We start from the raw sequence: 26,251 nt of genomic DNA on the forward strand, positions 1-26,251 counted from the left end.
CTCCCGAGCCACGATGCCGCAACGACGCTGTTGACCCGCCAGCCAATCAGAGCGCCGGACTTGTTTCTGCTGCGGGAAAGTCGTCGCACAAATTCCGCTGCTGATCAATCAGATAAGATGCGACGTCCACACTTCCCACTCGCGTCTCTCTCGTCTTCGGCTCCACGCGGCGGCAGTAGAGAGCGAGAAGCCGAGATCATCAATGCTCAATGTGAAGCCAAACGCCCAGGCAGCCGTGTTGTGAAATCGCCAATTGGTCCGTCGACACAATGTTTCGTTCTTGCGGAAGGCTTCCGGTACCGCTTCGAGGGCCGTGGATGAATGTATATCAGCCTCGCAATGCACACAACCATGTTTCCATCTCTTCGTCTGCAGTCTGTGGCTTCTCGTTATATACCTGAGCGCTCCTTTCTTCCTCCCCGTTCTCATGACAGCACTTCGTGTTGCGGCCTGCAGAGTTGCTGTTCGTGTGCCCGTCGCCAACGCCTTTACCAGCCTTCGTCTCTTCTCCACAACAAAAGCCATGACGGTCAAACAGCCCCACGTCGTTGTTGTCGGCGGTGCATACGCCGGTCTTGCAGCCTTGAATAGCCTGATAAGCTTAAGTAATGGCCACGGTCATCCTGCAGGGAAGAAGAGGCCAGCTGCGCCCGCTGGATCAGCACACGCAATGTCCGGTCCCCCTCGCGGCCCTCCGCTAGAGGCGCCTGATGTTTCACGGGCCCTGCGAATCAAGCCGCGATATACGCTGCTTGACGTGCGAGACGGGTTCTACCACTCCGTCGGTGCTCCGCTGGGCCAGATCTCACCCTCGCACGGCCGCGAATTCTGGGTGAAGTATGACGAGATTATGCGCACAAAGTACGCAAGCGATCCCGTGGATTTTGTGCAAGGCTCGGCCTTTGCCTTGGACACAGCGTCCAAGACCCTAAGGTATCGGCCAACTGGCAAGTCGGTGGATCAGACGCTGTCGTACGACTTCCTCGTCGTAGCGTCAGGAATGAGTCGCGAGTGGCCGATCTTGCCCAGATCGCTGGATTACGACACGTACGTCTCGGACACGGAAAGCTTCGAAAACGAGTTGAAGCCGTGTTCGCGCATCGTTCTTGTTGGAGGAGGTAAGTCGAATGGATCCCCGCCAACCGTTCTTACGCACTGTGCTAACGTGCGGGCTGCAGGTGCTTGTGGAATCGAGATGTCTGCTGAGATGAAAGTGCACTTCCCGGAGAAGGAGATCATCCTGATACACAGTCGCTCGGACCTTCTCAGCCGAGAGCCTCTCTCCGACGAGTTCAAGGCCATCGCGTTGCAGCTGCTCCGGGAGCAGGGCGTCGATGTTCGGCTCAACACCCGGCTCCTAAACGAATCTGCGAGCGGCTCCAAGCGAATGTTAGAACTTTCGACCGGCGAGACGCTGGAGTGCGACAAGGTCGTTTACACCGCCGTTCAGCAGGGACCGAACACGGGCTTCGTGCCTGAGCAAGCGTTGGACGAGCAAGGCTACGTCAAGGTCCGAGACACGTTCCAGTTCGCGGCCACGGTTCCGAACGCAGACGCCCACTACGCCGTCGGCGACGTTGCCAGGTGGACCGGGATCAAACGGTCGGGGCCGGCGATGGCGCAAGGCAAATTGGCCGCGACCAACATCGTCACTTCGCTCATCGCGCTTGAAGACGGGAAGGCCATTGAAGACGCAGAGCTGGTCAGCGCTCCGCCAAGCAGACCGACCATGACTCTGGCGATCGGCGAGCAGGCTATCGGGATGAGGGCCGGGCTGCGATACGGACGTGAGGTCAAAGATCGCGCCTTCGGGACCGGCCTGGGCATCGATGGGACGCTTGAAAACCTGGGCCTTCGGCCGAGACGACGAAAGGAGGTGGCCGGGGAAGACGAGGCGAGCATGCCCAGTCTGCGCCCTTCTCTTGCTGCAACGGCCAGCATCTAGGTGGGGCCTCGACGAGCGGCCTGAGGAATGTATTATAGTTTTTGCATTAGACAACACAGCGGAGAAGTTACTCCTCAGTGAGAGATGGACAACGATGTACAAAAGGATTGTGAAGAGCCATGTTCTGGATTAGACTCTGTGTGGGCAACAAGGCAGACATTTCAAATGCTACCACTACTGTGAAAAGTGTATATGAGCAACTTTCGACATGTACATCTTCTCCCTGGATGAAACCCGACGTCTCTTTCGTCACCACGGTCATTGTGAGAGACAGCGCCAGTTCAGACATCATTTCTGACTTCTGTAGCAAAATCTAAATAGCCTGGAATTGGGGAAACAAACTGCTCGATGCCATTACTCATTCATCATTAAGATAGGCATGTACTGATGAAGGCTGAATTTGATGTTTTTTTTTAATATTTTCTTTCACTCATGCCTCTGTACCAACCGATAACCAGCCTCCGTTTTCCGCCATTGAACTTGCATCTTCTCCGCAATCTCCTCCGCCTCCGCGGCGTTCTGCCCAGTCTGCAGCGTGTCGCGCCCGTCCTTCGTAAGCGGGTGGTAGAAGTTGGCCAGCGAGTTCGACTTCCACAGCATTGCGCCTTTGCGCGTATTCTCGAAAATGGTCATGACCAGGAAGAGGAAGGCAAGGAAGACAAGCGACGCGGGAAAGCTGATCCATCCCCAGCGTACGTTTACGTATGGGACGTCCTGGGACAAGATGCCGGTGGCTTCACTGCCAAGCCCGACCGCTTCGTTTCCAGGAGCCTCGCGCATGCGCTTCGTCATAGCAGCGGCGATGCTGTCAATCATGCCAGATGTACCGTTGTTGTCCAGGTTGCTTAGGTAGCTCACGATGTCAGAATCGGCGCTGACGTGGCCGGCGCCGTCATCGTAGGCGGCTCCGTCCCAGAACGAGTTTGAGGAGCTCGGTGCAAACATGAAGCGCAGTCCGATCATGGTCAATGGGTCGATCTCAAAGATATTGGCATCCTTGGCATCGGAGTGATTCGTCCATGTGCTCTGTGGTTGGATTATCACGCTCTTGACAGTGCCTTGCGCGTCACTGATGGAGAGGTCGGTCGTGTTCGTGAATGTATCGAGGATGGTTTCGGTAAAGATTGTGTTGTTCATTGAGCTCGCATACTTTTTCACGCATACGTCGAAGCCGCATTCCGTCGCGTTGACGTTGGTGAAGTTGTACCACTGCCGTGTGGTGTCATTGACTGAATCTTGCATGTTGGTTGGCGTGGCGCGAATTATGGTGAAGCTTGTAAAATGGGCGGACATGCCGTTGGAAAAATAGCTGTCGCCACCTGCGGCAGAGTCGTTTACTTGCAAGGTGATCGGGTACTGCAAGTTCCCACTGATTCCTTGCCCGCCGGGCAGTGTGAAATTGCAATAAGGGATCGGGGCTCCTACAACCGTGCGGCCAGTTATGTTTCCATTCTCGTCCGTTTCGATGGTCTCGTAGTTGTACGTGGAGCAGCTGACGTTCTGGTAGTTGCTCGGTTAGCATGCGCCACGAGAAGTACTATATCCTTTCTCTCTTACCAGTAAAGTCGTAATATCGTTGCATACACCACACACACCGATTGAAGTATATATTTCCGGCCATGTACAATTACCTGTTGAGCAGTTGGGGGTAGGTAGAAACAGATCGGTTGCGTTAAAGTTGTACGCGCCTCGATATGCGGCTGTAAGCATCGGCAGTTCCACAGCTGGTGTGCCTGTCAAAGCACCGGGTCGCACACCAGAGTAAGCATTTGAGCGAGCTGCGAAACAATCAGCTTTCTTCAATAATGAGAGCATTGGAACTTGGTCATGTTCAAGGCTGCGCAAGAGATGAACAAGTCATATGAACGTACCGACCGCCGCCGATCCGCGCTCCGCAGGACGGAGAGGATATGTGACCAGCTGCTGGAGAGTAAAGTCGACACCTAGTGACGCGATAACAATAAAGGCCCCAAGACAAGCCAGAGCTCTTCCTCGGAGAGTCCAGATAAGTATGACTGAGCCTAGTGGTCCCTTGCCTGCGCCCTCAAACATCTTAATGTGAGCCAAAGGACGCTCATCCTTGAACCAAATCCATTTCAATTGATGCAGGCTCGCAACTACAGGGATCAGAAGAGTAGACTTGACGAGCGTACTGAAGAGCGAAATGACGGAGTTGATGGTCACTGTGAATTTGACACCAGTATGTCTGTTGTGCGCTGTCCACGATGGCACGGGCTTGTCTTGCGTGACGCTGAGAATGATGGCGATGGCGACGAGACCGAGCGTGCAGAGAAGCCATGAGAACACCTCAAACAGCCACAGTCGATCTTTGAGGGGCTCTTCCTTGGAGACAGGATGATCCCCAAGCTCAAAATTGTCGCGCAACAGTTCATTCTCGCGAGTGATCGGCTCTTTCAACGCAGGGTCTGACACCGCCTGTGATGAGGTCTCCTTGTCCATCGACAATTTCTTCAGGATAAAGTCCACAAAGAGGGTGGACCTAGCGAAAATCTGAACGATTGAGACATCGCCCGTGGAGCAGTCGGCCAGAGCGCCTGTATTTGTACGTCCGACGTCGCCATCTGCAATCATAATGTATCGAAAGTTTATGGCTAGGATGTTGAACCAGCCAGAATAGATTCGCAAGGCTTTTTTCCGTATTTGGCGCAAGGCTCCAGCCCAGCTAGGAGTCCGTTGGTCTGGCTCACGGCATCTTGTCCTTTTTTTGAAGCTCGCGTGCTTGATCTGGCTCAGCTACGGACCGTACGTTAAGACCAGTACCTGATTAGTATAAGTGGTACAGATTGTGGCGCTCGAGGTGGTCTGGATCTCGGCTAGGAGCCGCTATCTGATCGCAAAACTTCCTTGGTTGAGAATTCATCGACACAGGTCGAGATTAACGCCTGGAATTTTTTTTAACTTTCTCTCCAACTGGCAGTGCAGCCGAACGGTAGACAAGACTCAGTGAAGATTGATCCAAGAGAGAATCCAGCGGAAGAAATTATAAACCAGAGCGAAGTATGCTGGCGGACATGGCCGAGCTAGGGTAAGCGAACTGGTTCCAGCGCTAGTTGATAGACCGTAACCCCTTGACCAGCTGAATCCAGATTGTGAAATCGGCTATTCTGCAAAGACCATGGGCGCTTCTGCAAATCCCATGATTCTGCAGCTCTAGCTTGGATTCAAACCTCGTCCGAATTCAAGAGGGCAGTTCAATACTGGACACGGTCAACGACAAACAGTGCCTTTTCGTCACCTCAACTTTTTGCACGTTGTATAGAACGTAAATCTTGGACAGATCATCAGCGCTGCACTCATTTATCTGGCGTATGCTCTTTTGCAGACTTAAGAACTCCGCTCGTGATGGCAACCAGTGCTCCCAATCCTGGGGTGGTTTTGAGGCTAAGTGCTTCTTTCGTTAAAATCGTGCAACAACATGCTTTGTTCCCGATCCAAAGGAGTTTATGGATTGATATGCGCAAGATGCGAAATATAGTCTTTCGGAAATGCTAGGTGCCTTTTGCAGCATGGATCTTTGTCTTGTCCTAGTTTGAGTAAGTAAACAACGGAGGCATCGACGACTGACTCCGGCACTGTTAGACCTGATATCTAAAAAGAACGTGCCTAATTATGTGACTTTATAACTAAGCCGTGCTATGTTTGAAGTGTAACACGGCTTTCTTGTTTGTCTGATGTCAGAACTGAGATCGCACAGTGAATTTGTGGACACGAAAGAACAGCATACCTATTGTCAGTGCTTAGGACCGATTGTAAAACTGAGACCAGCAAGCTGTATTCGTGACTCACACTGACTCGTGATTACACATTTGAAGACCAGACTGTTGGCAAGAGCTTCGAGATGACCGCGCCAAAATGTTGTTGCTATATACGTGGGTGTGAGGGTGTCTCGAAGTAAAGAAACATAAGAATATAAAATCCCAAAGTTTCTCAGACACGATGGAACGACGGTCGCAAAGAATGGTCTGGCTACAAGTAACATGCTATTTGAACGTGTCTAATAATCTCTCTGCCAGGAAACAATCTATATGTCGTGATGATGAACTAAGCACAGCATATGCCGGCAGTTCTACAGGACAACTTGTAGGTCACACAAGTCCAGACGACGACCTTTTTCTCTCAGCTTTGTTCGACTATGTGGCCCTTTCTCTGCACCTTTTGTTGATACGTCCTCTCATGCAGTTGTTCACCACTCTCAACTGGGCGTTGAGCTGATCAGCATCAACATACGTGAAGAAGAAAGGCTTTGCATATCTACAGGGAAGCTTGCTACATGGGAATGAGCATTCTCCATAGGTGAATGGCTTTTTACTACTTTCACCCCGAGCAACCTCACAGTGCCAATGACTTCTCATTGACCAATGAAAGATAACGTTCATGTCTTTCGCATCTTTATACATTACAAAGCGAAGGCTATATGATGAAGCCTAATTGGCCGAATACCACGTTGCTTTGTGGTAATTCAACTTATCCGGACGAACTTAAATTAATTCAATTCTTAAATGAAGCATGTGCTCCAACACTTTGGGATTATACGCACAGCTAGAGTTGATGGGGTAGCTGCACTAACTTAACTGACGGGCGACTGACAGTCGATTGACTGCTCATTGCTCTGGCGAGATAAGATATACACGCATAAATTATACATGATCCGTATAAGTTGTTAATTGCGCCCCAAGAGCAGAGACCATATTTCATACGTCTGTTCCAAATCATGTCACAAAATTCTCCCGAAGTCAGAGAACTTTGACAGCATCTTCAAACACAAGACGGGAAAGATCCCTGTGAAGTTAATCATGTCAAATGGCGCAAATGTAACGCGGGACTAGATAAGTAGGTGTGTGACCTCTCATGGAACCGGGGCTGATAGAACGCATACATTTGGTGTTACTAGTGAAGCCCTGGAGTCTCGAGAGGAATATGTTTGCAGTTACTCAGTTTTTAAATTGAAGATGTCGTATATATGCTTCAAAGGTTCAGGATAAAGGTTTCCAGGAAGCTTGTCATACCGGAAAACCGGTTGACAATGTCCACACTTCCACCAAAGATCTCCTGTAAACTAACTTTATATGTAACGATTTCGTCTTGAAGTAAATCAACCCAAGCTTCGGCCGCCACGTCCGCGGCCGAATCCATCTTCAAGTAGTCAAAAGGAGTAAGACGACGAACTTGATAATAGTCACAGATTGCGGATGACACAGAAATATAAGAATGCTACTTCTTGTTAAACAGGATTGCAATCCATCATGATTATTGGATCATCTCATACTTAGGGAACATGGATTCCGCAGCGTCGAATCCCCAAGTGAACGCAACTTCAATAATGTGCTTACATACCTGAGCGTATGAATGCCTTTTGGATCCAGAAGACGATGTTACGTGACTCGATCGACATGAGATAGTTTCTCTCGCTTCTGGGAAGGATAAAAGCTCAGAAACAGCGCTACCGTCCACTTAACACTTTATAAGACACTCCTCATGGAAAGATGAAAGATCAGCCCCGGCGTTTGAGATGAGCCCGGAAGTTGTTAAAGCCAGCAACTTGATTGAGGGCAACAAAGTCTTTTTCCCCTCAAAGTCTTTTCGTAATTTGTGATAATCGACTTTCCTATTGCCTCCTGACGCCACGGGATTGCCAGCCTTGGTGGATAAGAATCATGCATGCAAAGGTATTGCCACTGCGTTGTTCGCAGCCTGGTTCAACGTACTGTGATAACTACCGAGGGTTGATGCAAAGGAAGCGGAAACTGTGAAAGACAGTTTATAATCACGTGACTCTTTCGACCTTCCAGGATGCCTACTGCTCCCTAACATAGCTAAGGCGATGAGGTTGAAAACAAGAGTATTGAACGGTATCGACAAACTTCCTTATTTTGTCTCTTCGATGCCTTATCATCGTTGCTGTAGACCATGTCCTGGCCAGTGCCTTTCTTAGAAATGGAGCAAACGTTATTCCCTGAGCAATCGAGTTTGTTTTACTCCGCAGTCTAGAAAAAGCAAGCAAAGGTAAGCCCCCGGCTTCGTTAAATAGAACGCTTGCCTTCTGAATCGAATCAAGCTTTTGGAACCGGTCCGCATGCTAAGGTAACAGAGTGCAGAGCACACCTGGGCGAATATTGCTAACGTCAGGCGGTCATTGGTCGTTCGGGCTAGGCGGAGCGAACCACTCACGAACCCATTACAGCGCCCAAAAGTGGATCGAACAGGGAACTAGACTCGGTCATGCAATGCATGCTGCGGGCGCTTCCTTCACAGTCACTGCATTGGCTCGAGTATCGCTCAGTCAAGCATGCGATTCGGAGTCGCGATGGTTGCGCGCGCACCTCTGGCTCTGGCGGGGCTTCACAGTCCTGCCTCGAATTTGTAGCCTTACCCTTCATGTTTGTATGCATTGGCCGCTTTGTCTGGTCAAGGCCGTTTCTTTGTTTCAACCTTGGGTGCACAGCCTTGTCCTACTTTAACGCTGGTCTTGACGAAACGGCCTTTGTGCTCCGATACCTGCTCCTATACCTGCTCCTGCGCGGATAGCTCGCACGATGAATGCGCCCACGCTGGATACAACGGATCGGGGCGTGAGTGAGATCATTCATGCCTTTCGAGAGAGCCTCAAGGAGTTTAAAAAGTTCCGAGAGCAAAAGAAGGCGAAAAAGGTTGAAGGTCGGCTGAAACAGAAGGCTCCGAAGGCAAAGCGGGAAGAGGCCAATGGTGACGAGCTTCGACTGTCGAGATCTCTTGTTCAAGGTGCTGTAGACGTGCAATCGGAATATGACAGGCATTATCGAGCATTCGGTGACAGATTCGCATTAGGAGACGGTCAGTGGAGCTAAACAGGCCCCATCGCGTCGCTGAGCTGACAATTGCAACAGCAACGGCACACTCGAGCCTTCGCAGGACGCTCCGGAAGCTCAACACGTGCGTCTACAATATTCTAGCTGCCATCCTGAAGAAAGAGCCTCGAATCGATTATCAACATCTGACGAGCGTGTCGGATGTTTCAAGACAAGAGGCGCTGGACGCCCTCAGCCAGCTCTCATACCGCATGTCCGTTTCAGCACTCTCGCTCCAGGAGCAAAAGAAGAAGGATGAAAAGCACAAGCGAAAGAGGAGCAACAATGCCCGCACGGGGCGAAGGCTGCCCAGCTCGAAGTCGGTGTCGGATCTCACCGAGCGTTCAGCGAGGAGCATGTCCGGGCAGAGAAAGGGTCCCGAGATCAAGATGGTGCGTTTGACGAGTGCGTCAACACCACAGCTGGCCATGGTCCGACCGAAGGCACGGCGGTCGTCCTCTTCGAAGTCGGACGTCTGCGCCACGCCACCGCTGCCTTCGCCCGCTGGCGTCGGAAGCGCCAGCAAGCACCGAAGACACGATTCCGGCGTGGCAGTCTCACAGCCTACACGTCCAAACCCGTCATCTCCAAGTCCCCCGCAGCCAGATTCGACGACTCCCCAGCCGCTCCGCCGCCGCGCGGACAAGTTCGTTCCGTCGGTGCACACGTTCGCCTCGGCGAGTACGCGCCTGGGCGAGATCCCCGAGCTCAAATGGTCAATCCCGTACGACTACGAAGCCATGAACCGGCTGAACGAGGAGCACGGTGGACGACCGTGGCCGCCTCCTCCGGAACCTGCCAAGGCGAAGAGGGGATTTCTGCGCCTGTTCAAGAAAAGCGAGATGAAAGCTGCGGAAGCCGCTGCTTGAACTGCCCTGCACTCGTACCTTTTTGGTCGTTTGAAATCCAGCCGTCGATCAAACGAGAAAAGGACTGGCCCTTTCCGTTGTGATGATCGCGGCTCCAACGAGGACGGCTTTCTTCTCTTCCTGCGACATGAACGTTTGAGCGTCGTTTAGACAAGCAATTGCGTTAATCTTTGGAGGGGGGACCCTCAAATTCAACAGAGCGCGCTTGGAATCAAGTCGGTGCCTGAATCTACATTACGTGGTCCCAATCGTCGACCATGTCAGTAGAAAATATACAACTTGCGAGCCTTCGACTCGCTTGAATGTAACCTTCGGTACAGATCCCGCCGTGATTAGACCTTGTGAAACCTGATGCTTCGAGTCGAGACGAGCTTAATGATCTGGCTCCCAACGAGTCGGTAAATCCGAGCGCGGCGGGAGAACCGTACGTGTACGTGAATATACGTGTATTCATCACCAGGGAAACGTCGAGCTCATGTCAAGGAATTAGCGAGCTGTGGTCCCAAGACCTTGAAGAGTGCTTCAATCTGCCCTTTCTCGCTATTGAAAAGACCTTCTATCCGCTGCACTGACGGTATTTCATGCTTTCATTCCTGCAAAAAGCTCTGGTTTACTTCAAGCCCACCTTCCACGTTTTCTAGGCCACAAAAATGCAGTATCTCCGACGGTGAGAGTCATGATATTGACTTAAGACTGTCGTTCATATACACAACACATACATACAAGGCATTGTACGTCCACCAGGATAAAAAAGATAGAAAGTGAAAGCACCAGCAGTAAGCAGCACGATGACCTGCGTACCACACTGTCCACGCACACATTTGTCTTCGTCTCAATTCGTCGAGTGTAATCTCATCGCAATTGCAGATTCAATAGCGGAAAACGCCTTCGCCATGCTCATCCCGTCGCGATCATAGCAAGCGCGTGATGATATTGGGGGAATATTGATGCCAATCCGTTGCCCAACCGGAGGTGGTAAAAGAGAATAGTGGTCCGAGCCTACGCCAACTAAGGGGGGGGAGAAGAGGCATGTCCAAGAAAAAAAAAGGTTCCAGCAAGAATTTCAAAGCCGTCCGTGCCTCGCCTTAAACACAGCAACCTTGTCGTCGTAGAACAGAATCTCCCGAAGCCGCAATCTCACGCGTTTCGAGCCAACCATCTCCGTGTCGAACTCGTCGTCATCTTCGTCGTCTCCGTCATCCCAACCATCTCCGTCGCCATCCTCATCGCTGTCACCGACAACACCGCCAACTGCATCATCCCCAGCGTCCTCATCGTCGTCTATATCTCCTCCGTCTTCAAGCTCTTCTTCATCTGTGACGTCGCCGTCTGCAAGTTGTGCATACCCACCGCCGGGCGCGTCTCCTGGAGGGAAACCGTCAGAGCCAGGTTGAGCGTCCGATGGAAGAGTTGAAGTAGGCCTGTTCTCTAAGATCTCGAAACACTTAGATCCGATGCCCATGTAGCACAGTTCAATTTCCGGACGCAACGTCACGATGTCAACAACTTGCAGGGCGAGGTCACGTGGATCAATGTTGGCTCCGTGTGGATGGTCGGCTATGTGCGGAATATATAACGAGCGCAGATGCGCTATGTTTGGTAGCCGTTGGAGGAAGTGGTGCTGTTGATCAGGTTAACATTTTCTCCTTGAAAGCATTTTTTTAACGGAATTTGATTGCGGCTTACCCAATCTCTGTAATCCAGAGCCACGCCAAGTTCCCTCAGTGCTTCCATGCGCCCGCTCGTAAGATACGTTACAATCTCTGTGTTCAGCATCCATCTCCTCCACCTTGTACTTCCAAAAGCGTCATCTCCCTTCTCACTGCTATCAATCATCAGCTTTTGCAGGCTCGACTTATGCCGCCGTATGGGTCCGCGGTAGATCTGATCGATTGTGACGCTCGAATTGTAGCTGCGCGCTTCCTGGAGGAAGAGCACCTGTAGACTATTCGGGGCTAGGGTCTCTTTGAGGAAAGTGATGAGAGAAGGTGAGACGGTATTGGTGTGGATTTGTTTGAGGTTGAGACCATACTCCAGCCGGACCTTACCGCTCGCGCCTTTGGATTGCTGCGCCGAGTTGTATGGGCTACTAGGGGAATAGTTGCGGCGAAGCATGCGCCAGAGCTGTTCGTGGGATTGGCAATGCAGAAGCGTGAGCTTGGTGATCATGGTCCAGTCAAGAGCCTTCTGCAGGATCTGTATAGACAGGGGCACACGTTCAAGTTCCAACGTGTCAAGTCTTAATTTGCCGCTTAGATACGGGCCGTGCCGCCTTGATGATCTCAGTGGAATCGGACGGCCAGTAATCCATGGACCAGTAGGCGTTGCGTTTGTCTCCGTCTGTTGTACGCCGTTTGGACTCTCGACGCTGTCTGCTACCGGGGTTTCGGCTTGCTCGTGCGGCTCCACGGTTGAAGCAGAACTTGACTGAACACCTGGCGAAGGCTCGGCTGATGGGGAGCCATGCGCTGTCAGCTCGGCTGACGGGGTTGATTGCATCATCTGCGTTGTTGTCGCGGCCGACTGAAAAGAGCCGTTCATCTTATTGTCCACCGAGCCACGTAACGAGCGACTTGAAGTCGGTGAATGGCGCTGTGTGTCCGCGTTGTTGCGTAAGTTGTATACTCTTCCCAACAATATGCCCAATACGCCGCCGAGCCTCTTCTCGCCCAGCCTGCTCTCTATGGGCCGTACAGCACTGTGGTCGACTTGCTGAAGTGTCTCGCCGTCCCAAACGGCCACCCAATCCCTCTGTTGCGCCTGAGGAGCAATACCAACTCGCAGTTCCCTGAGCTTGTTCTGTGATCGAGCGATTAGGATGGCCATTTCATCGAGGTACGCCAGCTCGTCAATATCCATGACGTTCAGGCTCTTCAGGGCAGGGAGAACCGAGAAGGTGGGATGCTCTACACGGTCTATCGCTTGCAGTCCAGAGAGCGAGGAGTGGCCCGTCATATTGATGGCAGCGAGGACGGGCACGCTACTCACGGCTGGCGGAGGAGGCGCGTTGTTGTTGATGGGTGGCGGGGGAGGTATAGGTCCTAGGGCACTGTCGCCCCCATCTAGGCTCGCATTATCGTGCCACCTGATCCACACCTTCTCCAGCCGGCATTCTTGCCCGTCTCCTCTGTCCGCTAGAGAAGACAGAGCAAGCCACACATCTCTTAGCACGCCAGTAGGCATGTCCCACACAAATGTTTCTAGATTGCGCATGCGGCTCACAGCCAGCGCAACCAGCGTGCCCAGCATCTTTCCGCCTTCCTTGGAAATCAAGTACTCTTGCACCCACTCTTTAGGTCCGTTTCCCAGCGAAAACTTCTTTGTGTACTTTGCATAGTAGTTGCCCCTTCGTCGCTTGGGAATCGGGTAGGGGTCGAGGTTCGCCTCACGATCTGGGTTCTGCTGTGCCGCCCTCTGCCAGGGCGCCTCGCCGAAGTTCTCTTCGGCCATGACCAACGTCGCCAGGCCATAGGTGAGGGCGTCAACGCCGGTGCGCTGGACCGTTGTAGATGTGTCATCCGGCCAGACTATATCAAAGCGGGAGTAGATGTGGGGGATGGTGAGCGCATGGAAGACCGAGTGGCATAACGATAGGGAGGTGAGGTCGTTTGTGTGCGGCAACTGTAGCCTCATCAGTACAATGCTGCGGTGCGGCACAACATGCGCGTTGCCCGACAAACCTTTTCGATAATCTCCTTGAGGATGTCGACGGGGAGGTCAAGCAACTGCAGTGGCCGCTTCTTCTCCGCCACCGCGGTCCACTCCTTCTCTTTGCCCTTCAGCGAACGCGCCACCGCAGCCTTCTCCAACAGACTCGGGGGCGTTCGCTGCACTGTCGTCGCCTCGGCGCCAACATCGTGGGCAGCTCCAGGCGACTGCCGGTGCACCGACGGCGCATTGGCGTGGTCGCACAGGTCTACCAATACCTTTGGCGAATCGGCGAGCACCGCGGGGGCCGCATCCTCGGCGTGGGCTTCCGCCGCGGGAGTGCTGCTCATGACTGCGGCGACAAGAGCGAGTGGGGGAGCAGCGGACAGCCTCTTTGGTAGGATCTGAGGGGGAGGAGGGGGAATGAGTCGAGGATGCACCCGTCGCAGGGGACAGCCCGAGAGAAGGACGAGCCCGGACTCAGGCCATCCAGGCACAGGCGGGCGTTGCAGCCTGGGGATCTGTGGGCACGCTGAGAGAGGGTGGGAGAGCCGAGAAAGCGCTGGTGGATGGAGCGAAGGCCTGTAGAGGAGAGATGAGAGGATGGAGAGTTTGGTGGTGTAGGACGTGTTAGCGAGTCGATGCGGGAGGTTGGGGCTTGCAGTCGCCGATCGCCGGCAGGGGGCCCGCTGGGCTGCTGGCGAATGGCAAGTGAGGGCGAACGGTGGACGTGAACGTTGACTTGGGGACAAGTTGATCTCCGTTGGCGACGGCGAGGGCGCTGACTTGGCCCTCGTTCGGCACATCGCAATTGGACGGCCGTCAAAGCATTCGCAATTGTGACGGCGTGCGACGTTGTTCTGTGGTGACCGTCGTCGTTGCTACGCGTGTTGACCCACGGCGCGTCGTGACCCCGTCCGCCGCCACCGCAACAGCGCAAACAACAGACTCAGCCGGGCGTGCAACCAGCCGGCAGCCGCGTGCATTCAACCAGAGGCCGACGAGCTCATCCGCGTCGGGCATCGGAGCGTGCTGCTCAAGAAGATGAGAACTGGGCGGTTTGCCGAGAGATCGAAGTGCGTGCGAGTGCCTGTTTCCATACACTTGTAACTCGTCCCGCGATCGACAGTCATCATGTCGTCCGAAACCGACGTCTTCTCCTCCGTGTTTGGCTTGGGCGACACCGTCCACACATCGCCAACACCGTTATCCACGCCGCTGCTCGGGGCTCCGGCACCAGGACAAAGCTTTGGAGGGCCAGAGACGCCGCCGGGACACCGCCTTCACTCAGCAGCAGCCCAGTTGCAGGTCAGGAAAAACCTTGCCTGGAGCACGGCGACGCGTCACTTGAGCCTGGAAGGCGTTTCTATTGACGATCTCAGCAGCGCAGGGGCGAAGCATGTGGTGACTCGACGACGGAAAACGCGCGACGTAGAGGAGGCGATTGAGCTGCTGCTCGGCTCCGATGAGAATGCCAGCAGCGGCGACTGGGACCTTGTCGGATGGTACACTCTGGAAGTTCGCACGCATTTCCTGGAGACGGTGGCGCCGAGGATAGCGGAGGCCTGGTCTCAGCCCGTGACGGAGCCATTCGTTTTGCAAGCGCTGGAAGACACTGTTCTCAGACTGTCCCAGGTCCAGGAACTCTACACCGGCCGGTTGCGTGATGACCTACTGCCCGCGATTGCGTCTCGCGAGAGACGACGACGAAGTGGATCATCGCAGTTGGACAGCTCAAGCTGGTCTGAACAGTCCGTCAGGGTCGAGAGAACCTTCTTAGCAAAGCTTCATGCGTTGTTTTTGCACGCCTTCCCAGCACAAAAGCTGTCGTCTGCGCTATCTTACGCCATGTACAGCGTCTCCAAAGACATCTTTGGCTTCGAGCTCCGAGAAGATGAGCCGTCCAAGGCCTCAAAACCGATCACAGATACAGTCTTCTTTAGCCTTTTAGAACAGTTGCAAAGCGTCGGACTCGGCGATGACTTCGGCCAGCGCGCCTTCGCTACGGCCATGTGGCACATTCTCGACGACTTTGTCACCGGCCACTGGATGAAAGTGGACTGGGAGCGTCACCAGCCTCGGACCAAGACGCTCTCTCGTTTTATCTCGCACGCTTTCACACCCTTCACGAGGAAGTGCATAGCGCTGCTGGGCGGCACGCCGGATGAAGTGTGCTCGTACCATAAGATGGCTGTCGCTCGCCTCGGTAGAGAGCGCATCGCACACTTGTTTGACTACGTTGTGCGCTGGGATGAGTCGCTGGGTGCGGTGCGCGATATCAAGGAGTACATCACGACACCAGAGGCGAGGCTGTTTCTCACATCCAAGTTCACTGATCAGGTACAGAGGCGACTGCTACACGCGGGAGCGACGACAACGCACATACTCAACCTTTACATTAACATCATACACGCGTTCAACGAACTGGATCCAAAGGGAGTGCTGCTGGACAGGATTGCCAGACCGATCCGTCGATATCTTCGCCAACGCGAAGACACGGCACGCATCATCGTCACAAGCCTGCTTGCTGATCTTGATGAAGATGGAAAACCTACGACAGACACCAGCGGGGGGACCGACATTTCCATAGCCATTGCCAAGGAAATGACAAAGCCCATCGTCGGCCTTGACGCAGACGAGGATCATGACATGGATTGGGACAACATGGACTGGACCCCAGACCCAGTCGACGCAGGTCCCGACTTTAAGCGATCCAAAAGTCAGGACGTGACCTCCGCACTTCTCAGCCTCTATGACCGAGAGGACTTCATTAGCGAGCTCAAGACGATTCTTGGAGAGCATTTGCTACGCAGCTATGACGTGAACGAGCACTTCGAGAAGGAGGAGCGGTTGCTTGAACTGTTCAAGAATCGCCTAGGCGAGGAAAAATTGCAAGCGTGCGAAGTGATGTTGCGCGACGTGCAGTCGTCGCTTCACATGAATAGGGCAATCCACCGCTTCCCTGCATATACCCAAACGCACGCCGAAGTGGGTAAAGTTGAGCTGAATGCACACATCCTGTCGAGCTTCTTCTGGCCTAGTCTGAGAGACGACGACTTCCGAGTTCCCGAACCCATCGTTTTATTGCAGAAGAGGTATGAGGAGGCGTTTGAGGCCGTCAAAGACACAAGAAAGTTGAGGTGGATGACGGCGCTGGGAAGAGTGGTCGTGGAGCTGGAGTTCGAGGATCGGAAGTTCGATGAGGAAGTGCCGACATGGACAGCAAGCGTAATATATGCCTTCCAATCTGCAGACGCGGGTGAAGGCGACACCGCGCCAGTAAAGTCAGTACAGCAATTGGAGGACGAACTAGAGATGGACGAGGCTCTAGTGCGAAACGCTCTCACCTTCTGGCGGGGAAAGCAGGTGCTCAAGGAGACCGCGCCGGATACGTATACCGTGATTGAGAATCTCTCGGCAGTGGATCATCAGTCAACCGGCGCACCCGTCTCAATGCCCGTCGAGGACGACGCCGCGGTGTCAGCGGTGAAGTCGCAGCAGGATCTGCTGAGCGAGAATGCAGAGCTGTACAGGACGTTCATCGTAGGCATGTTGACGAACCAGGGCAATCTACCGCTCATGCGCATCTTTATGATGCTAAAAGTCGTCGTCCCTGGTGGATTTCCGTTCGGAATGGAAGAGGTCAGGACTTTGCTCAAAGGCTTGGTAGAGGAGGGGAGACTGGTTGGCCAGGGTGATGTGTACGGTATGAAGAGGAATTGATGTGTGAATGCCACAGCACCTGGGAAAGCCATGCTACGAATAGACCTCGTCGTTAGTTTGGGCTGCCTCGAAATCTGCCTCCAGTCATTGCGCGCGTCCTGAGCATACAATCACCCGTCGTGCAAACGTCGGGTCGCATCTTACTTTGAGAAGAGATTATTCTACGAGCAGAACGTTAAGGCAATGAGAGACGATACAACAAGCTCCATCTTTTCCTCGTGTTATCTGACAACAACATTGGCGCACTTTGGCAGTCGCACTTCGCTTTCGCGTTCAATCCGCATCGCAATCCACGAAGGTATTGTAAATGACGCCTGTATTTGCTCGATTCTCGATAGCTTTGCATTCGTCAAAAAGGATCGTGCCGTTGCGGTTGAGCAGTTCGTGTCGATCTGACCAGGGATCTGATCGATACGAGAGACAGCCTACTACGTGCCTACAAACATTCCAAGTCACTCTGTATCCACCATATGATGATTAAATATGGAGTTTTGCAATCGATAATCACTTGGCTTAGAAAGCCGTTGCAAAAGAAAGGCGTGTTTCGGACATACGCATTACCTCCTTCAGATATTTCATCACCACAGAGTCTGCACCCATTGCTCACGAGAGCTTGCACTTTGTAGTATCGAGCTATAAAACTTGACAAGAAACCCAGCAAATTGGCCTCCTGTTGCGACGAGCACCAGCATCTATTTCTGATACTGACCTGTCTGTCTTGACTCGCTCAACCGGCTCCCAGACCAAGGTTCGTCGACATGAAAGGGACACTTAGCGTCTGAAGGAAATATGCATTCGGTAGAATTCTGCTTCGCCATGGGTTCGAAGTTCGGGGTTTCGAAAAAGAAAGCCGCCGCCCACCGCAAGAATAGCATACGTGAGATCATTGAGTCTGCCGATCCACCATTATAGTCAACAAAGGTTTGCGCGTCCTACGACTAGGCCAGGTCGCAAGAAGTGAACTAAGCTCTGATGCTTGTCACGAGGCTTCACGCTTCTGCTTCGTTTAAGCAACGACATGGCAAAAGATATCGTCACAGCATCCATGCCCATGTACGAGTTTGATCCGCAGGGGGGCAGGCGACGACCGTGCACGCAAATAGCACAAATTAGCTTTCTTAATCGACGAAACCGCAAAGCCCCGAAAGCGGGTCGATCTGGATTCTCTAGCTTGTCTCAGAGCTAAAGACAGTAAATTACCTGCCCAAAATCGCATCCCGCGCCCCAGCACACATGCGGTAATAATAGTGCCCGGCGCCCTGCGGGTGGAGGAAGAAGGGAGTGAATTGGCTGTCCACGACAGGGTTTGGCCACACATCTCAAAGTGGGGATTGGGCACCAGCCGCTGATGTGTTCTTTTGGTGTACAGTGCCGTACACCCGCAGAGTGCCAAAACCACCGCCGCGTCGGGTTGGAATCATCCTGCTCCTTGAGAATCTCATGACGGCGGTATGCAGAACCCGCGTCTCTCGACGAGAAGTGGACCGAAGCGAGCTCTGAAGATTGGTCTTATACGTGGCTGAGTAACATCTATCCCGGTGCGGCGGGCCGCGTGGTGCAACGGGCCACATCGTCAGGTACTTTGTCTTGCAAAGTAGTTGTACAGTGGCATTTACGTCTATCCTGCCTTTCCCCCTATCAGATCGTATAGTTTGGCAGCCGTGCAGTATCACCACATCTCTGAACATAAATGTTACATCCATGTCGTCGCTCCGTAGCCCAATCTACAGATAGCTTATTTTTTTACCTCATTGTTAAACGCGAGAGTCAACGATCCATTATAGGATTTCTATTCATGTTAATGACCACGTAGGGTAACAGGCTGAGAAGCTCTTCATCAGCCCGGAATGAGTCCGCGTATTCGGTCCAATCAGAGCACTGTAAGGCAAAGCATAATCTGCATCATGCTAAAACAACTTAATTAGGCCTCAGCCACCCTAGCGGTTCTGAACTTGTTGGCTGGTGGTCGCAGCCGTTTCCTTGTATACCGCTCCACATCTCCATCGTGTCGGCTGACCGCCCGGAGACCTGCTAATAGCTGATGTTCGAAGTCCACCACCATGAAAGAGCCACGGCGAGCATGTCATGGACGGTCTCATTACCATGAATATGAATACGACAACAGTTGCAGGCCGAGGGCAAAGAATAATGCTATAGATGAATGCAGTGAGCGTGGCGACATTAGAGGGCATACCAGAGGACTGCTATGGTCATCCTGCAGTTCTTCTATGGACCGAACGACTCGGTGCAATGGTAGCCATCTTTACAATTAGGAGTACCCACTTGATTTCAAGTCGCGACTGCTAATTCCAGAAAACCTTGTTATATTTACCACTATTCGGAACTTCAGATTCGGACAATCCGAGATACTGGGATGATTGGATGCGCAGAGGCGGATTTTGGTCAAACAGTTCCTAAAATAGTAGTTTGAGAATTTAGGGTTTAAGACTATAAGGGTCTCTGAGTGCTTGGCATGTGCTGCGGGCAAGCTTGAGGAGTGGATCTTGAACTTCGGAATTCCATTCGTCCTCAGACACACCCGAGCCGCGGTCATGCTCTTGTGCTGTCTTTACAATATCCGATACCTGCGCTTTTGAGGGCATTGAGCCGATACTACAGCGCTGATCCAGGTCACTTACCCAGGGATACCGGAAACGCATCCTTTCCAATGGCGGCAAGGCGGACACAGCCTCATCTATATTGTCGTAACCCAGTATTCCAATACCATCTGCAAAGCGCTGAATAGCCCTACGCACCTGTGGTCACATCATCCGGCTCCGCTCCATCCACGTCGTCATCGAAGTTGCAAAAGATAACGGGCTGTTATTCAAAGTCTTCAAGCAGCTGTATCTGCTTAACAGGACTTAATCGCCCAATCCTATGTGACTCAGCTTCCAAGGCATCGGAAACAGCTTCGCTGGAGACGCTCGTGGTTGAAGACGAAGGAGGAAAGCTGGACGCGTCGTCGAGGTCACAATCGTTTCAAAGGATGAGGTTCTTGCTCATGGTCAGACTGCATGATACGTCGTTTCTTTGCTGCCATGCGCGGGTTCTCTTTGTCGTTACTTGGCCAAGGAAGATTTGGTGGTTTGGATGGCTCATACAGAATTCGCGGCGTCTCGACATTGTCAATCCAGACCTCTGTACTGGAGCCGCTCGTGGTGCTCATGAGAGATGGCCATGGTGAGGGAATAAGACTTGACTGTTGTTCATGAGATGTGTTGTTTTGTTGTGTACGAAGTAGGAGCCCTTTGATTGACCCTTCGACAAGCGCGAAGGCAAACGTCATTAGTCAGCTGATTCATCAGTCGCTAAGCCTGATTGAGGAGGGTTTTGGGGTCGATTGACGCCATCTCACGTGACAATTTTGAGAGGACTGCAAAGCTGCGCCACATCCTGCCCGAGCTGCGGAGCCAATATGTATGAGTAAAATAGACCCAGGCGACGTTCTATGTCCTCAGTTACCCATAAGTGCACCGGCTGGCTTGGAAAGCGCGAACGGATGGCGCCCATCGTATGGTTCAGTAGGCCCCTCACTACGCGGTTCGGCTTGTCATAATACCATTGCCTGGGAAGGAGAATGGCTGTAGGCTATGCATAAAGCAACAGGAAAGTCGATGTATCTGAGGGAACAGGCGTCCGCGAGAGCTTCGGCATTAATTGTGGCCCGTTGCGCCAGGCGGGCCGTTGCACCGGCATAGACGTTACTTTAGCAATTTAGCTTGGCAACCTAACTTAGCGAGAATCTTGTGTGTCTGTGCCAACTCCTGACTTGAAGTTTCCGGACGTGTTTCTGGGGGGAGGTCGTTGCTGTTGTCAGATCTTAGAAGATGCCTCAATACCGGCGTCGCAATCAAGGCGTAGCCCATTCACGCGGGACGTGGACTTTACATGACGGCCCGATTGGATTCATGGCGATCGGTCCAGGGCAGCCAAGTATCGTCTCTGAGCGAAGGATGTTGTTTCGCGTTTACAAAGCCTCAGTAAGATGCGGGGACCTCCCCTGCAGTGGCATGGCTGGTGAATTCATGCTTTTATGCTCTCGACGCTCGGGAAGGGCCATGTTATTCTAGGCTTCTACCACAAACGATCTAGTCTGAGGCGGAGCACGCGAGTAGGTGGCCTTCAGAGGTGGGAAATGTGTTTTTGCGAGCGATTTTTCTTCAGCCGAGCAAAGAGGAGAAGCGGAAAACCCGCCGATCGTCTTCATGTATCACGGGCGCGCAACGGAGGCAAGGCCGGCATGGTGAGATCATGGATCGACATTGATCTTTGAATTCCTTGCGAGAATCAAGAAGAAACAAAAAGCGTAAAAGACTCGGGGACGGAGGGTCTGCTCGCACTCAGATGGACACCGAGCTGAGTCAGTCGTGCGCATTGTTCGGGAGCGAAGACCGCGCTACCGCGCACTTTGTGTCTTTTGCTTACATCAGACGCAAAGATGTTTGATTGGGGGGGTTTGTTGATGTTTCCACACACTCTTCACCGTTGCATGCTCCCGTGGCCGACGCACGCGAGGACGAGCCAGCGAGCACCGGACTGGCCGCTTGGAGCTGCGACGGACTGCTGTCAACAAACACCGCCAAAGCAAGCTGATTGGAGGCGGAGGGCGTTTGGGTCTCTTGCAATTAGCCGTGCATGTAATCTCGCAAGCGCAAGTGATCATGTCGCCTCTCGGCGAACCGATCGTCAGATGTCAGCCTGGCCCTCCGAAGTCCACCGGCCCAACAGCAGGTGGTGAAAGCAAGCAGACGGGCTGGAGGAAGGCGAGCCAGTGGTCGAAATCGTGTACAAAGGGCTCTGGCTGACACCGTGCAATCCCGGCAGGTGGTGTTGTGTTTCTGGCGGATGGGCTCTTCATCTTGCACTTCCCCAGTCTGACGGCGGCCGTCGAGCGTGAGCGTAATAACAGCAAAGGGGAAGGAAACAAAAATCAAACGAGCGGTGCAATTGGCAGAATGCAGGCCTAGGACATCGAACGCGGTGAAGTCCCGATGAGGGTGTTCTGTGCACGCTGCTGCTCGAGCGAGCGCAGCGACGGCCAGAGGCGAATGTTCGAAGACGGCGAGTGATATGAATGAAAGGGCGGCTTGAACAGAGGGCATGGCCCAGACGATAGGTGCAGATGAAGAATGGCTGGCCGCCGCGTTGTACGCCGACAGAGCCGGGGCTGGACACTACGTCAGGTCGAGGGCAGGCCACACAGGCGAGGCGGCCGATGCGAACAGTGGAGCCCACAGCGTCCAGAGGGCGCTCGTGTTTCCAGACAGAAGCGGCAGAGAGCAGAAGAAAGGCATTCCTTGCGTGTGGCATGCTCGTCCTGCCTGCTTCGCGCGCGGTGGAGCAGCGAACGGCATCGCGCGAGGAGGCAGGGCACGGCGGTGACGGCAGCACCGGCAGCGACCAAAACACCGCCGGCCCACGCTGCGACCCGGAATCCTTCCTGGGGGGTTGCAGGACTAAAAACAACTGCGCGAGCGCGCTTCGGGGCCCGTGAGAAGCGTGCAGAAACGCCGCCTGTCACGCTGCCGGGTGCGTTTCGGCGCTGGGCCAATCGTCGCCGGTGGTTAATTTTGTTGCTCGGCTCCGCCACGCTAGCGCACTTATAGCAACAATCCCCAACTCAGCCTTACCACGGAGCCAAAAAAGGCACGCTGCAGCGGTGCGCGAGGCTGCTCGCCAGGCCGGCGGGCTGTTATAAGACGAAGACGGCGCCGGCGTGCGCCCCAGGAACCATCTCGTCCCCAAGCCGTCGTCGTCCTGCGCGTCCTGCTTCTGATCCGCACAGACTCGTCCTCCGCTCCGCCTTCAGGCCCGCCCGCAGTCCAGCGCAAGCAAGCATCCACGCCGGCGCAAGGCCAGTCGCGTCCGGTCCGAGAGCCAGACGACGCCTCTGCTCCTCGTCCTGTGGACGATTCCCTCGGCGACAGGCAGCGCGCAAGTCCCGCCGTCCAGTCGTGCCCCATACCCTAGTCTTCGATCAGGTCCTAGTCCCGCCCCAGGCGTCGTTCCCGCCTGGACTCCATCATTCCCACGCTCCCCTCTCCCCTCCACGCCCCAGTCTTCAAAATGGTGTCCGTCGCGCAGCCGTTCTTCACCGGCCCAGCCGCCATGTCCTTCAGCAGCCAGCAGCAAGACGAGCAGGAGCGCTATGCCCGCTACTGGTCCCAGTTCGCCACCTATCCTCCCTCCTCGCAGCCGGCGGCGCCGGCCATCCACGTGCCCGCCGTGGTGCCATCGCAGGCTTGGTCCGGCGACGACGAGTACTCGTCGTCCATCCCCCATTTCCCCCAGGCCAGCTTCTTCGAGGAGCCTCAGTCGTTCTATCCTCAGCCGGATTTCCTCATGCCTCCCACCTCGGCCGCCTCTCTGCCCGTCTCTTCAGTGCCCTCGTACCAGTCTTCGCCCTCGATCGCATTCTCGTCGCCCCAGATCCCCTTCACCGCGGAGCCCGTGACGGCGTCGTCTTCGTCGTCTCACGCCCACAAGCACGCCCGCACCTTCTCTCACGACTCGTATGTCTCCTTCACCTCGACGCAGGCCCGCAGTCCGGATGCGTCCGAGTCTGGCTTCTCCCGATCCTCGTCCCCGAGCAACGCGGACATGAACCAGTACGGCTACCTGAACGCGCAAGGCACGTGGAGTTGCAACTATCCCGGCTGCACGTCCAGAGCGGTCTTCACCCGTGGATGCGATCTCCGCAAGCACCACAAGCGTCACACAAAGTCCTTCTTCTGTCGCTACCCGGGCTGCTCGCAGTCAACCGGTGGCGGCTTCTCGAGCAAAAAGGATCTCGCCAGACACGAGGCGAAGCACAATCCCGGCGTCGTCTGCGAGTGGGACGGCTGCGACCGCGTCTTCAGCCGCGTAGACAACATGGTACGTAAACCCACCCCGGCCCAGTTCGAGCTCCGAACGAGCAGGGCGAGCAAAGGTGCTGACTTTGTCTTCAACAGAGAGATCACGTCAAGAGAATACACTTGAAGGGGGCCAAGCGTGCTGCTGCAGTTCGCCACGCGTCCAACTCTTCGCAATCGTCAACAAAAATGACGTGAAGAAGAACAGTACTGGAGGGCTCTTCTCTTTTCTTAGATTGGGAGCAAAAAACCCACCACTCTCATAGCAAAAACCTTCATGATACCCAAGATGTTATGCGCCTATGTCGCTTGCAGGCGTACACTCATTCCACGGGGAAAGACGGATCGGCATGGTTTCTTGGGCGCGGCGCGGCATCTTCCTGATTTTCTCTCTTATCCCCGTCAATTCTTCTTCCATGAGAACCGTTTCACGCTTCTGGCTTCTTGCATCGAAAGCCGACATCGACCGTGCTTTCTCACACTCAGAAGTGCCCATTCTGGAAGCACGCTTGCATTGTACATATCATGACCCAAATTTATGACAAAGTATGATCTTTCCGCTCACTACACTCGCTGCTGCGTTTCATGCTATCGTCGAGGTCCTTTGCGCCTCTTTCAATCCAAAGCGTCGCCTGCTCGTCTCGCATATACGCATGCGCTCGCACTCGCTCGTCCTAACTTAGGTGGACATAGCCGCTTCACAGTCGCAACACTCCGCGGGGCATATGTTCGCACACCTCTCGACGTACCAATTGCGAGGCGCGTATAGCCTAGTGACCAGCGCCAGAAACTACATGTGCCTCAACTCCTCATTCGTCACACGTCGGTGTCACCAAAGGAAACTTTTCAGCAATGCCCATCGCACATCAACGAGGTCAGTCCAGGACCGTCGACACGGTCTTGCATGACTACCTGCCTCTACTGTTTCGAGGCGAGTCGCGCCGCACTGCTGCACGCAGGTGCTAGCGCTCTATGCAGACCGCACATCGAACGAGTCGTCGTTGTCAGGCCTCCCGCCTAAGCCCGTTGGGGGCTATTTTGCTGTCAACTCTAATCTGCCTTGGGCATAGTGCACGCGCAGACCCCAGTTACTAAGAATATAACAAACCCGCCAGCTGGTAAGGCTGAGGCTTTTTGGGTGTGGGCACGCAGCGAAGATCCACCATCCCGCCCTAGCGGGAGCAAGCAGTGAGCATCACCATGGCAGCGCAGTATGGTGATAGCAGTCACAGCGGCGAGCCAATCAGAATGTCCCCAAATCTCCCGCTCTTTTGTGCAAATTTGCGTCTCTTCTGGTCCTCGGCGTGCCTCGAGCAGCCAACGGTGTCCCCCTCGCTCCCCTCGCAAATTACTACCGCAAAATCTACCCAGCGGGGGGTTTGGGCGGAGGTGGGGACATCGTGCTCCCTGGCCTGCTTCAGAAAGTCTCTTTCATAATTTGTCATGATAATAATCCTTCCTCTTTGCCGCGGACGCGCGCTGGGTACCTGCTTTTTTAACGCCCGGTCAAACGTCCCGGGCTCATGGCCGGATCGTGGCACGGGCAAAAAAAAAAACGTCGTCTCGCGCAATGACGAGGTCGAAACCGCACGAGCGCCGAGTCTCGACACTCTACCTTCTGACGGCCGGTCTTTTTTTTTCCCCCTTCCCTTTCGTCAATGCGACGGGACACCAAGGGCAGAGAACCGCCGATCGTGGCACGATACACGTCTGAAGGGCCCACATCTTGGACAAGCTGGCCCTCGCCTGTGGCAGCGCCAGCGCCTGCGTCTGCGCCAGGGCGGGCTGGCAGGCGGGCGACCCATTGCAGTGGTACAGGAAATCTGCACCAAAAAGCAACAGACGGAGCCGCGCGTTGGAAGGAGAGAGACGAAGAGAAAAATAGAAATTGGCGCTCTCAAAAATAATGCTGCGCGCGACCTGCGTTCGGTGGAGAGAATAATGAGCGAATGGCAGTCGCCCAATCCCCCCGTTCTTCCCCTCCGCTTTTGGGCTCGACATCTTCCCGCTGCGGAAACCTATTCGTGCGGCGACACGCGCTCGTTCTGCATGTGGATATACAGTGGCTGTGTGCATCAGGTCTCGTCACGCCTGTATGCGCAGTTATGCATGGTACTTGACTCTCATTTCTTAGTGTGAAGTTTGTCGCGTCTTCATGGTCATCATCATATGATTTCATTATCGTCATCACCGGCAACAGCAGCAGCCGCAGGAACTTCGAGAAGCGTAAGCCTACCGCCCGGGCCCCTGGCAATTATCTCTGTCCTGAAGCTGAGCTCAAGGGCTCAAGTACGGACAATGTACGCGTACTGTCTGCAAGCTCCTTGGCATTGTTTGTCCGGCCAATAAACTGTGCGGTGTGTT

The 26,251-nt window shown here is 53.9% G+C and overlaps 6 protein-coding genes across 6 annotated transcripts; 4 read left to right on the top strand and 2 right to left on the bottom strand.

The window, feature by feature from the left end:
- Nucleotides 1-339: 339 nt before the first annotated feature.
- On the top strand, nt 340-2,339 carry PV09_08095 (uncharacterized protein). The gene is made up of 2 exons (XM_016361949.1): nt 340-1,118; nt 1,179-2,339. Exons 1-2 carry the CDS (start codon nt 428-430, stop codon nt 1,943-1,945), a joined length of 1,458 nt encoding a protein of 485 aa, XP_016210255.1. The 5' UTR covers nt 340-427; the 3' UTR covers nt 1,946-2,339.
- On the bottom strand, nt 2,086-4,673 carry PV09_08096 (uncharacterized protein). Its single transcript, XM_016361950.1, has 3 exons — nt 3,817-4,673; nt 3,503-3,723; nt 2,086-3,445 (listed from the first exon to the last, which is right to left on the bottom strand). The coding sequence occupies exons 1-3, from the start codon at nt 4,535-4,537 to the stop codon at nt 2,372-2,374; spliced, it is 2,016 nt and encodes a 671-aa protein (XP_016210256.1). The 5' UTR covers nt 4,538-4,673; the 3' UTR covers nt 2,086-2,371.
- Nucleotides 4,674-8,250: 3,577 nt separating this feature from the next.
- Nucleotides 8,251-10,475, top strand: PV09_08097 (uncharacterized protein). The gene is made up of 2 exons (XM_016361951.1): nt 8,251-8,776; nt 8,830-10,475. The coding sequence occupies exons 1-2, from the start codon at nt 8,500-8,502 to the stop codon at nt 9,657-9,659; spliced, it is 1,107 nt and encodes a 368-aa protein (XP_016210257.1). The 5' UTR covers nt 8,251-8,499; the 3' UTR covers nt 9,660-10,475.
- On the bottom strand, nt 10,162-14,034 carry PV09_08098 (uncharacterized protein). Its single transcript, XM_016361952.1, has 3 exons — nt 13,340-14,034; nt 11,346-13,280; nt 10,162-11,280 (listed from the first exon to the last, which is right to left on the bottom strand). The coding sequence occupies exons 1-3, from the start codon at nt 13,655-13,657 to the stop codon at nt 10,723-10,725; spliced, it is 2,811 nt and encodes a 936-aa protein (XP_016210258.1). The 5' UTR covers nt 13,658-14,034; the 3' UTR covers nt 10,162-10,722.
- A 24-nt stretch (nt 14,035-14,058) lies between these two features.
- On the top strand, nt 14,059-17,532 carry PV09_08099 (uncharacterized protein). The gene has a single exon (XM_016361953.1). It carries the CDS (start codon nt 14,442-14,444, stop codon nt 17,028-17,030), a length of 2,589 nt encoding a protein of 862 aa, XP_016210259.1. The 5' UTR covers nt 14,059-14,441; the 3' UTR covers nt 17,031-17,532.
- Nucleotides 17,533-23,099: 5,567 nt separating this feature from the next.
- On the top strand, nt 23,100-24,328 carry PV09_08100 (uncharacterized protein; the record flags this gene model as incomplete). The annotated part of the gene is made up of 2 exons (XM_016361954.1): nt 23,100-23,909; nt 23,987-24,328. The coding sequence occupies 2 exons, from the start codon at nt 23,100-23,102 to the stop codon at nt 24,083-24,085; spliced, it is 909 nt and encodes a 302-aa protein (XP_016210260.1). The 3' UTR covers nt 24,086-24,328.
- Between the last annotated feature and the right edge of the window lie 1,923 nt (nt 24,329-26,251).

This window comes from Verruconis gallopava, assembly GCF_000836295.1.
Source record: "Verruconis gallopava strain CBS 43764 unplaced genomic scaffold supercont1.36, whole genome shotgun sequence".
NCBI classification, from domain to species: domain Eukaryota; kingdom Fungi; phylum Ascomycota; class Dothideomycetes; order Venturiales; family Sympoventuriaceae; genus Verruconis; species Verruconis gallopava.